This window comes from Giraffa tippelskirchi, chromosome 4 (genome assembly GCF_054371585.1).
Source record: "Giraffa tippelskirchi isolate mGirTip1 chromosome 4, T2T-mGirTip1v1.2.pri, whole genome shotgun sequence".
Taxonomy (NCBI): domain Eukaryota; kingdom Metazoa; phylum Chordata; class Mammalia; order Artiodactyla; family Giraffidae; genus Giraffa; species Giraffa tippelskirchi.
Window position 1 is genome coordinate 37079750 of NC_137278.1, and position 12766 is coordinate 37092515.

Genomic DNA, 12766 nt, shown 5'->3' on the forward strand with positions numbered 1-12766 from the left:
TCAAAACGACTCGCTAGGGTTCCGGCTTCTAAAGAAGGGAGGCTGCCGCAACCTCTTCCGTGCCCAGAGGTTCCGTCGAGAACGGAGTTGTCATCTCTGCTCCTCCAACCCCTCTTTCCTGGTGGCTTCACTATCTTCTCTCCCGTCTTTCGAGGTGGGTATTAGAATGTGCTTTGTTGTTGTTTAGTCGCTAAGTCGTGTCCCACTCTTTTGCGACCTCATGGACTGTAGCCCTCCAGGTTCCTCTGTCCATGGAATTCTCGAGGCAAGAATACTGGAGTGGGTTGCCAGTTCCTCCTCCAGGGTATCTTCCCGACCCACGGATGAAATCCGGTCTCTTGCATTGGCAGGCGGGTTCTTTACCACTGACCCACCAGGGAAGCCCCTGCTCTCTGTTGTTATTCTAGAAATGTCAGGAAAAAGCCATATATAAACCACCCTAACACGGTTCTCCGGAGAAGGCAATGGCACCCCACTCCAGTACTCTTGCCTGGAGGATCCCATGGATGGAGGAGCCTGGTGGGCTGCAGTCCATGGGGTCGCTAGGAGTCGGAGACGACTGAACGACTTCACTTTCACTTTTCACTTTCATGCACTGGAGAAGGAAATGGCAACCCACTCCAGTGTTCTTGCCTGGAGAATCCCAGGGACGGCGGAGCCTGGTGGGCTGCTGTCTATGGGGTCGCAAAGAGTCGGACACGACTGAAGTGACTTAGCAGCAGCAGCAACACGGTTCTCACCGCCCCCCGCCATTATTCTTTCCGACTATCTTGTCCATAGGCAAAAAATATTTCATATCAAACCAATCTAAACTTAGCATATGTAAAGTTGTAAGTCCACACGGGGAAGAAGTAGGACGGGTGACGAGGCAGAGGGAGCAAGGAGAAAGAAAGCATGGCTGAGAGCTTTTGTTGAGTTTTGTTGGAGGGAACAGCAGAGGCTGGGAACCAAGCTAAACAGGTTCTCTAAGACTGACCAGCGGGTCAAGACAGCGGATTTAAGGGCTGTCCAGAGCTGTAGGTACCTGGCCCTGGGATCTGTGGCAGAGGAATAATGCCTTGACTTGTGAGCTTGATAAAGGAGGTGATAAGGAGAGTAGGGGCTTCCCACTGGCTGGCTTACATATTAAAGTCAGACTCATAACGGGACTCATTTGCTATCTCGTAGAATTAGCTAGTCCTGGGAAGGGCAGGCTTGGCAAGACCCCAGATGTCAAAACACCAGAAAATGAAAGCAATTAAAAAGGCATGATTAATACAATTATTCCCCCAAATATTTATTGCACACCTAGTACCAGAGGATTAAAAAAATATGTATTTTTTAACTTTAAAAATTTTTGGTTGCGCTGGATCTTTGTTGCTGTACATGGGCCTTCTCTAGTTGCGGCCAGCAGGGGCTACTCTCTAGTTGAGGTGCGCGGACTTCTCAATGCTGTGGCTTCTCTTGTTGCAGAGCACAGGCTCTAGGCTTTTGGGCTTCTGTAGTTGCAGCAGACAGACTCAGTAGTTGTGGCACATGGGCTTAGCTATTAAACAGCATGTGGAATCTTCCTGGATCAGGGATCGAACCCTTGTCGCCTGCATTGGCAGGTTGATTACTATCCACTGTATCACCAGGGAAGTCCTGTACCAGAGGATTAATCCATGAAAAAAGCAAGTCTGTTCTTGAGTACTTGCAGTCCATTGAGGGATACAAACAAGTAAACAGTATCAAGATACACCAAGAGGGGCAGAACAAGATACTAGGAATTCACATGAAGTGGATACCTAACTCGTTTGAGGGGAAGGGTTCTCGAGGAATGTTTCCAGGAGGAAATGATGTCCAAACGAGACCTTAAGGATGAGTAGAAATTAGCCAGGTCATATGGGGTGACTTTTGTGGTGGGGACAGGGAAAGATTGTCCAGGCAGAGGAGACTGCATGTGCCAGGGCAAGAGGCAAGGGAGCAGATGGGCTAAACGTAGAGACCTACGGAGCAAGGAGTGAACGTGTCAAGACCAGACTGGAAGCCTTGTAGACTGTGGTCAAGTTATCCTGATGTAAAAGCAGCAGAGAGCTATTTGTTCAACGGCTTTGAGGACCGGAGGGAATCACATTTGAGTTTATTCAGAGAACACACTGGGTAACGTGGAGACTTGACAGGGAGGTGGGGGTGCAAAACACCTAAGGATGGTCGTATAGTGGTCTAGGTTGGGAACTCCAGTGACCTATACTAGAGTGGTTATCAGTAGGTAAGGTGAAAATGGCTGAATTTGAGAATTGGTAAAACTGGAAAAACTTGATTCTTAGATGTCTGCCTGAGAGTTCGAAGATTCAAGGATGACATCCAGGTTTCTGGCTTGTGAAACTGGGTAGATGGTAACATCATTTGCTAAGATAAGGCATATAAGTTTTGGGTGAAGGCTATATATCTGGAGCTATTAATTTGAGGAGCCATTCTGAACACCCAAAAGGAGATGCCAGCTAGATGTGTATCTGGAGCTTGGAAGAGAGTTCTTGGCTGGAACCACACAGAAAAGGAATCAGAATACAGATGTTCATTTGAAGCCATGAGAGTGCATGAAATCACTCAGGGAGGTTGAAAGAAAAGGGCCTGGAGACAGCTAGAGGAAGAACCACAAAAGGAGACTAAGGGGTAGCCAGAGCAACAGAAGGAGTGTTATCAGGTAAGTTTTAAGAGAAGTCTGGTGTTTTAAGAACAAAGTGGTTAATTTTAAATGTTAAAATGAAAAAACAAAAAGAAAAAACCAAAAAAACCAAAACACCAAACCCCCCCACATCTAACCTAAAGGATTTAGCAACAAAGTCTTTGTTCACTCAGTTTTATGGAGTTGTGAATGACTTTTACAGTGGAGAGAGAATTTGTATACCCCCCCCCCTTTTTTTGGTCTGTGTGGCTCTTGAGATCTTAGTTCCTCCACTAAGGATTGAACCCAGGTCCACCACAGTGAATGCCTGGAGTCTTAACCATTGGACCACCAGGGGGTTCCTTGCATAACCCTCTTGAGAAGTTTGGCTTATGCAGGGCAAAATATGGCAGTGGGTGGAGGTAAATCCGGAGGTTTTGTGAAGATGGGAGAAACCTAAGCATGTTTAAAATATTGGTGTGAACAAGTCAGTTTAGAGAAATAAAAAAAAAAGTACAGAAGAGAAAGAGAAAACCAAAAAGTTTCCTAAAGGGACAGCCCTGAGATTTACCTCAGGCAGAAAAGAAAGTGTCCCCTCTCCCTCACCTGAAAATGTGGGACGGAAACTGTGCTCTGCTAAGGCGTCCTTATTTACTGATCAAGTTGCCCTCTCTCAGAATATAGATTATCCATCACTGTGTACCTTCAGCACTGTTACCTTGAAGAAAAATCCTGTTTCTAATACATGGCTTGAGGTTCCCTCATTCTAATGGTTATTTTAATGACTTTTCAGTGGGGTAGGGTTGGAGTACTGTCTACACTTGTGATCATACTTAAAAGTTCCCTCCCTAACCAGACAGGGCAATTTTCAATAAAGGCAAATTTGTGTATGCTGTTGTTTAGTCACTAAGTTGTGTCCAACTCTTTTGTGACCCCATGGACTATACACCCTGCCAAGCTCCTCTGTTCAAGGAATTTCCCAGGCAAGAATACTGGAGCGGGTTGCCATTTCCTTCTCCAGGTGATCTTCCCAACCCAGGGATTGAACCTGCTTCTCCTGCACTAGCAGAGGGATTCTTTACCACTGAGCCACCAGCGAAGCCAAAAAGTGTATGTACTTTATATAAGAATCAACATTAAGCATCTGTGATTCCTACGAAGGAATCACATCTGTGTACTACCTTGAGCCTTGGTTAAATTCTCTTTTACCTTTTCTAGTCCTATTTTATGTAAAATCACCAGCCTTTACAAAAGCATCCTGCTTTTATCTTTACAGGGGGCTTCCCTGGTGGCTCAGACGGTAAAGCATCTGCCTGCAATATGGGAGACATGGATTCAATCCCTGGGTTGGGAAGATCCCCTGGGGAAGGAAATGGCAACCAACTCCAGTACTCTTGCCTGGAAAATTCCATGGATGGAGGAGCCTGGTGGGCTACAGTCCATGGGGTTGCAAAGAGTTGGACATGACTGAGCAACTTCACTCTATCTTTACAAATGGATGCATATTGTTGCGTCAGTAATTTCACCACCAATTAGATGTAGTTTGACCACTAGTTAACAGTGATTGATGATGTTTGAGGTTTTCTGTTTTTGTATCCTTTTATCATGGCCTTTCAGAAGAATCGCAAGCTCTGTGGTTGGGAGAAAACTACTGTGACTTTTTTTTTTTAATGTTCAGTTCAGTTGCTCAGTCGTGTCCGACTCTTTGCTACCCCATGAATCACAGCACGCCAGGCCTCCCTGTCCATCACCAACTCCCGGAGTCTACCCAAACCCATGTCCATTGAGTCGGTGATGCCATCCAGCCATCTCATCCTCTGTCGTCCCCTTCTCCTCCTGCCCCCAATCCTTCCCAGCATTAGGGTCTTTCCCAATGAGTCAACTCTTCACATGAGGTGGTCAAAGTACTGGAGTTTCAAACATCAGTCCTTCCAATGAACACCCAGGATTGATCTCCTTTAGGATGGACTGGTTGGATCTCTTTGCAGTCCAAGGGACTCTCAAGAGTCTTCTCCAACACCACAGTTCAAAAGCATCAATTCTTCGGCGCTCAGCTTTCTTCACTGTCCAACTCTCACATCCATACATGACTACTGGAAAAACCATAGCCTTGACTAGACGGACCTTTGTTGTCAGAGTAATGTCTCTGCTTTTTAATATGCTATCTAGGTTGGTCATAACCTTCCTTCCAAGGAGTAAGTGTCTTTTAATTTCATGGCTGCAATCACCATCAGCAGTGATTTTGGAGCCCCCCAAAATAAAGTCTGACACTGTTTGCACTGTTTCCCCATCTATTTCCCATGAAGTGATGGGACCAGATGCCATAATCTTAGTTTTCTGAATGTTGAGCTGGATTTAGGTCCAAATTACTTGAAGTTATGATTCAACACATCATTCTAGGTGATTGATAAGTTATCTACCATTTGCACTCTATTATCCTTTTCTGTTCTTTATATGGGTTCATCTTTAAGGGAATATAACTCCTGACAGTTTCAACATTAACAGTCCAATATTCTAGAGCACCTCTGTTCAACAGAACAGAGGTTTTTGCAATGATGAACTGTTTTTGCAATGATGAACAGACTCTATATTTGCACTGTCCAATACAGTAGCCACTAGTTACTTGTGGTTAACTAAGCATTTGGAATGTGTCTAGTGTGACTGAGGAAGTAAATTTTAATGTTTATTTTTAATTAGCTTAGATGGCCACAGTGACTCTGGTGACCCTATTTTCACATCTGATGTTGAAATTTGCTTATTAATGATGGCAATCAATCCTCTTTAAAGACTCTGAAATGTGATAAATGTTGGCTACTAAATGCTTCGTAAAAAACCAATGACTACCACTAATCATTTAATTTTGCCTACCTTGCTACGTTTTAAGCTGAATTTATTTTTTGAAAAAGAAAGGTATACTTATATCTCTAATAATTTAGCATGGAACTCTAGAATATTTCCTCTTAAGGACCTCTTCTTTACTGATAGCCAAGTAAAAATAATTATTAGTTGGCTAAATACTGTTTTCTAGCCCTCGCAGCTTAAAAAAAGACTTGGCAAAGGTTATAAGGCAAAAGGTGACCAACACAAAAATCTTCATATGTATTAGTTTATGTAAGACTTCAGCTGACACTTAATACTTTATTAAAAATATTCCAATTAAAAAGAATGAAAAGTATGCAAAGTATTTGGTATTTGGTAAGAAAACAAAAGCAGATCTTGACTATCAGTGTGGAGTACTAGCTGACAATTACTGGTTTCTCCAGTGAGAACACAACTTACTTGTGATTGAAGAAATAATTATTTTGTTTGTAAGCAATTTGGCTAGGAAACAAACAAGGGGCAGGAACCATATATAATTCTAATTTGATTAATTCATACAAGTGAAATAATTTTACTAATATACTCAAACTTTAATTATCTTTACTCCCAAGATTTATAAAAATTCAGTTATTTAATAATTTGATTTACATTTGGTATTTATATTTTTAATATGTAAGGGTAAGGAATCTCTGATGTTACAATAAGATAGGAAAAAAACAAAAGCATCTCATGAAAGAGATATAGCCAAATACAAAAACAAGAAATCCAGTCTCTTGATACAGCCAAATTATTGTATTAAAATCATTCAAACTACAGTTCTAGGGGTGGAGATAGGGAAGGCATTTAAAAACTTCCTTTAAATTCACCATGAGGATGAATTTTGAAAGGACAAAAGTGATTTATGAATCTATGGACATATCGCTAGGGAATAAAAACTAGCAATTAGTCTTAAAAGTTAAATCTAACCAGAAAAAAATTCTGGTTTCAACTGAGTTATTTTTTTGGTTCATTTTATATGTTATTTATTCTTTCTCCAAATGGGTATTTATCATTTGTACAGATACACAAAAGTAATTCCCATTTTTCTTAAAACATACTAAAAATATATATTAACCACAAAAAGTACTCACTTTGGAAAGATGATGAGCATAGCTATTTTCAAAATAGCAGTGAATGCAAGAACCGAACATATATAAATCATGAAAAATGTACATCTCATTTTTGACAAAAATAAGTTCTATTTATACATTAATGCTTTATTATCAGCTTCTATATGATATCCTCTGACCTTATTTACACTTACTATGAGATTTCTAATATTATGTGTAACTCAAAGGCACTCAATTCAGAGATTATGAAGTCCTGAGCTTAAGTAGGAAATACGATTCCCAACTAAAATTTGAAAATAAATAATTCAATAATTCAAAGATCACAGAATATGAAAATCTTTAAAGTATAATATTTGGTACATAAATAATCTGTGACCTAATAATAAAGTTGTACAGAATGTCAAAGAAAAGACCATAAAAGGCAAAGGAATATCCTCAGAATCAGACTAATTTTCTTCCCCTATTCAAGATCATTTGAAAGCCTGAAGCTGATTTTTTTCTTGTTAAAATTCTAGGAAAGCAAAATAAAAAAGGATGCTTAAAAAAAAAAAAAATGCTTAAATAAAAGTTCCTCAGCTTAGTCTTCAAAACCATGAAAAAAATTTAATGATTAATAACATATATAGACTGTAAGAATATCTGACTAGTAGGAGGAATCATAAAGAGCAGTTGAAAAAAAATTAAGGACAGCTTTAAATACACCAATTGAAAGAGCATTTATAATTGGCCAGATTATCCCTTTAGCATTCTTTTAGTCAAATAAAAATGAAACTAACAGATGGATAATTGAGGTTCACTAACATTAAGTATGATCAAAGTTCAAGCTAAAAACTGACTCTATGTATGGTTGCAGAGAAATGTGAAATTTACCTACAGCAATTTTCTACTGATGCTAAATTAAAAAGCATGAGTTGACATCTTTATTAGCAAATGGTTTGACAGATATTCTCTTGGCTTTAAAATGCTTTTCCACATATGCATAGAAATGTAATGAGGATAAGAATAGTCTTCTGTATCATCTGTACAGTTCATAAGGCCTTTGTCATTGTTAGTCACCTTAGATGTGAATATCTGCAGGGCCATTAAATTAAAGCTGGCCAAAAAGATTTCAAAGTGCTACTGTTTCCAACTGGTGAGATCTTCAGTTTTCTGGATTTTCTGGATGATGACTATTTTCAGTTCTTTTTTCTGGCGATATATACAGGAAGTTACAGCAGATATATAAAGGGAAGATCAGAAGCCTGCTGTCCAAGTTCATCACTACTTGTTCCTATAAAACAAATTTGTTACTTTAATGATAATAGTAGTATTATAAAAATAAAACAGAGAACCAAACTGTTGAATTGAGTGAACTAAAGGTTAGTATGGTGGTTAAAAGTTTGCATCTGGAATCTGACAGTCACTGTTCAAATCTCAAGACTTCCACCCACTAGCTTTGTGACCTCGGGCAAGTCACTGACTTTATCAACTGCAGCTTCCTCACTGTAAAAGGGGAGAATAACCACTCCATAGGATTATGCTAGGATTAAATGCGACAATGCACATGGAGGGCTCAGCAAAGCCAGCTATATATTAAGTAACCAATACGGTAGTTATTTTCATTACTAGAAAATTTCTATCAAGTACCTACATATTTTATGAACAGATACGGCCCAGAAATACAGAGACTTCTCATTTGGCTTCTATGTCTGATGGTCTTTATGTACAGCAAATACTTGATATCAGTCATTAATAATGACTTGGGGAGTCATTATTGTCACCAATAAGCATGGCTCCTTCCCAATCTTGTCTAAGATTTCCCACCATCACTAATGCAAGCAAGTTATTTGTCTCTTGGAACCTAAAATACATTACCATGTAAAATCAATTTCAAGTTCAGTTACATCAGTACACATGAGAGCAACTTGAAATTCCAGAGACAGGAGTTGATACCACACCTGAGAGCTACAAATGGAACCCTCACTCACTCATGCTACAGATCTCTGGAACCATTTACCAGCAGGTTTTCGTGAAAAGAATAAATCCTTAGAGTATAAGCAGTAGCCCTGAAATGGGAACTCCTCTATTTTTTCAACAGTTGGATATATTTTCTGAACTAATATGCATTTGTTTCATCTTTATACATTCTGGAGAATATACTTTTTAAAAAAAGAATTAAAAAAATAACTTTGTGCTGGGTCTTTGTTTCTGTGTGTGGACTTTCTCTAGTTGTGGTGATTGGGGCTACTCCTCATTGTAGTACACAGGATCTAGGCGAGTGGCCTTCAGTAGTTGCAGCTCACAGGCTCAGCAGTTGCAGCTTATGGGCTCTAGAGTGTGGGCTCAGTAGGTGTGGTGCATGGGCTTAATTATCTGCGGCACACAGAATCTTCCTGGACCAGGGATCAAACCTATGTCCCCTGCACTGGCAGGCAGATTCTTATCCACTGTACCACCAAAGAAGTCCCCGAAGAATACACTTTTAAAATACTGTTTAAATCTAGAATTTTATATTCTTTACTGAAGCATGTGTTCCTACAATGAAGAGGGACTAAAACTAGAACATTTGAGTGACAGACAAAGGCTCAATTGGATACAGCTTCTGTGTTGGGGGAGCAGCAAGATAAATTTGGATAAAGAAGGTAGGGAACAGAAATGTTACACACACACACACTATAGTCTCCAAAATGGGCAAAGTGGTATTTTGTTGTTTTAAATGAACAAAATGGATATGATGACAAGTCAGATGAGGCATCACCTGGGCTGACGGTGCCAACAGGGTTGTCAGAGAGCAAGCATGTCAAAGCACAGTTGACCTTCAGATGCTTAAGTCACTCTGGACTAGTCAACATCTGTAGCAATAACCTGAGTCAAGGCAGATTTACTAAGTCTATTGAGGACAAAAGCTTTGATGATGTGTGTATCTGATGATAAAAGCAAGATTCTCTACATACAACTCTTTAGAAAATTAGCATTCTGGTATCTAAATATAGTTAAGGTTGGTGGGGGAGAGTAGGTCAAAGACCCAATTCTGGGGAAAGAGAGCCATGCAGATATCACTTGGGGGCTGAATGGACATACCAATTTCTGACTATTACACTGTACTAATCCCCCTTTCCCATCCATTAGACATCTAATTCTTGCTTTGTTAAAACCTTTAATGCTGCCTGATGGCTCAGTTTATATCTATACATGCACCTTTATCTTTAGAAAAGCTCCATTTTCCTTCTTCCACTATGGCATGGAAGCAGTGGAGTCCATACATCACAGCATCAGACACAGTGGTGGTATCTTCCTAGTTTTCATCTGTTTCCAGACTGTTTTTTCTATTGTTTCTGCTTCTCTGAGGCTCATGTTATTTACTACTACTATAGCTCTATTATTTCTAAATTCCAGAATCCTTAAGTCCAACTCCTTACTAGAAATCTTTGCTTAGACATAAAGCAACTCAAGTTTAAATCATCAGCTCCTACATACTACCTACCATTTCCATTCCTTTTGGGCCATCAGTACTGTCATGCTTGCAACTGGTTTTGATTCCCTATCCTAGCTCTTAAATACCTCATACCAGGTTACTTTTTTTGCCTACCCTTTAAATACCAATGTTTCCTAGGTTTCCATCCTGTCATATTCTCAACATAATTTCCTGTAGGTTGTCTCATCCAATCATTATTCCTAGCCCAGGCACTGCTGACAAACTCTAGACCCATTTATCTACCAGTGTACCAATTTTTACCTAAGTGCCATCAAATCAAATATGCTTTAAATGGAATTCATCATCTCTTTACCCCCAAGTCATGTTCATTTTCCTTCCTATAGAAGACTCTTGAGAGTCCCTTGGACTGCAAGGAGGTCAGTCCTGGGTGTTCATTGGAAGGACTGATACTGAAGCTGAAACTCCCAATACTTTGGCCACCTGATGCGAAGAACTGACTCATTGGAAAAGATCCTGATGCTGGGAAAGATTGAAGGCAGGAGAAGAAGGGGACGACAGAGGATGAGATGGTTGGATGGCATCACCGACTCAATGGACATGGATTTGGGTGGACTCCGGGAGTTAGTGATGGACAGGGAGGCCTGGTGTGCTGCGGTTCATGGGGTCGCAAAGAGTCGGACATGACTGAGCGACTGAACTGAATTCAAATATGAGGGAAAAAAGTTGCCCAAGTCAGAAAGCCAGGTACTATCTCTGACTACTTTCTTCCTCACCCTCACACACATTTAAACATCAAATTCTACCAAGTGCACCCCTTAATTTTGAGAACCCATCAACATCTCTTCACCCCACTACTATCCTCAAGTTAAGGTTCTTGTCGTTTCCGATCTGGGTTACAGCAAGAGCATCTTTTTTTTTTTTTAATTGGATATTGGTTTCTTTATTTTTTTAAAGGGTCTTTACTGAGGTATAAACATATAAGTTACATAAAATATACAATAAGTTCTACTACATCTATATACACTTGAGAAACCAGCATACTCAAGATAACAGACAGATCCATCACCCTCAAAGTGTCCTTAGGTTCCTGATGCTTCTTCCACCCTCTGGAAACCAACTGCCTGCTTCTGTTTCATAGTCTGCCTTTTCTAGAGTTTTAAATAAAAAGAATCATAAGAATGTACTCTTTTTTTGTCTCACTTCTTGCATTTAGCCTAATTATTTCATCCATGTTATTGTGTGTACCAATAATTCATGCCTTGTTTACTGCTGATAATTTGGATTATAGATATAGTTTCTAAATTGTCTTCCTGCCATTATCACGCCTCTAAGCTCAAAATGGATTATAAAGACCTAAATGTAAGATCAGAAACCATAAAACTCTTAGAGGAAAACATCGGCAGAATATTGTATAAAGCATAAAATCACAGCTAAGTCCTCTATGACCCACCTCCCAGAGTAATGGAAATAAAAACAAAAATAAACAAGTGAGACCTAATTAAACTTAAAAGCTTTTGCATGGCAAAGGAAACTATGTAAACAAAGTGGGAAGGCAATCTTCAGAATGGAAGAAAATAATAGCAGATGAAACCATTGACAAAGGATTAATTTCCAAAATATACAAAGAGCTCATAAAACTGAACACCAGAAAACAAACAACCTAACCAAATAGTGGGCTTAAGACCTAAACAGACATTTCTCCAAAGAAGACATACAGATGGCTGATAAACACATGAAAAGATGCTCAACATCACTCATTAGAGAAATGCAAATCAAAACTACAATTAGTTATCACCTTCCACTGGTTAGAATGGCCAACATCAAACAATAACTACTAGAGAGGGTGTGGAGAAAAGAGAACCCTTTTGCACTGTTGGTGGGAATGTAAATTGAAACAGCCACAATAGAAGACAGTATGGAGATTCCTCAAAAAACTAGGAGTACAACTACCATATGAACCAGCAATCCCACTACTTGGCATATACCCTGAGGAAATGAAAACTGAAAAAGGCACATATACCTCAATGTTCACTGAAGCACTATATATGATAGTAGGACATGAAAACAACCTAGATGTCCATCATCAGATGAATGGATAAAGAAACTGTGGTACATACATACAATGGAATATTACTCAGCCATAAAAAGGAATGCATTTGAGTCAATTCTAAAATGAGGTGGATGAACCTAGAGTCTATTATACAGAGTGAAGTAAGTCAGAAAGAGAAAAACAAATATCATGTATTAACCCATATATATGGGGAAAGATGGTACTGAGGAACCTATTTACAGGGCAACAATGGAGATGCAGACACAGAGAACAGACTAATGGACACGGGCAGTGGGGGAGGAAGGAAAGGGTGGGACAAATAGAGTAACATGAAAGCATATACACTACCATGTGTAAAATAGATAGCCAATGGAAATTAGCTGTATGGCTCAGGGAACTCAAATCAGGACTCTGTAACAACCTGGAGGGGTGGGAAGGGGTAGGAGGTGGGAGGGAGGAGACACATGCATACCTATGGCTGACTCATCTTGATGTATGGCAGAGGCCAACACAATATTGTGAAGCAATTTTCCTTCAATTAAAAATAAGTTTGAAAAAAAAAATACAGGACAAAAAAAAATGATGTTGCACATATACATTTATTGACAAGAAAAGCTACATACAGCAAAGTGGAAAAAAAGCAGGTTACAAAGTAGTTTAGCTGTAAGATAAAATTCTGGAAAAAGAATATAGGAGATGAAAAAAGTGTCATCTCAGTGAACCATGTATGATTTTTTCCTGTTAAT

The 12766-nt window shown here is 39.5% G+C and overlaps 1 protein-coding gene and 1 long non-coding RNA gene across 3 annotated transcripts in view; one reads left to right on the forward strand and one right to left on the reverse strand.

The window, feature by feature from the left end:
- Positions 1 to 15: 15 nt before the first annotated feature.
- Positions 16 to 11153, forward strand: LOC145546755 (uncharacterized). Its single transcript, XR_014083236.1, has 2 exons — positions 16 to 154; positions 10354 to 11153. It is a non-coding gene; the product is annotated as an uncharacterized LOC145546755 (long non-coding RNA).
- The window catches only part of GMCL1 (germ cell-less 1, spermatogenesis associated), a 47027-nt gene continuing 41713 nt past the window's right edge, over positions 7453 to 12766 (reverse strand). For both annotated transcript variants that reach the window (XM_081594478.1, XM_081594477.1), the window contains one exon: positions 7453 to 7825. In XM_081594478.1, coding sequence (XP_081450604.1) covers positions 7697 to 7825 — 129 coding nt within the window. In that variant the 3' untranslated portion in view covers positions 7453 to 7696. The remainder of the gene's footprint in view (positions 7826 to 12766) is intronic.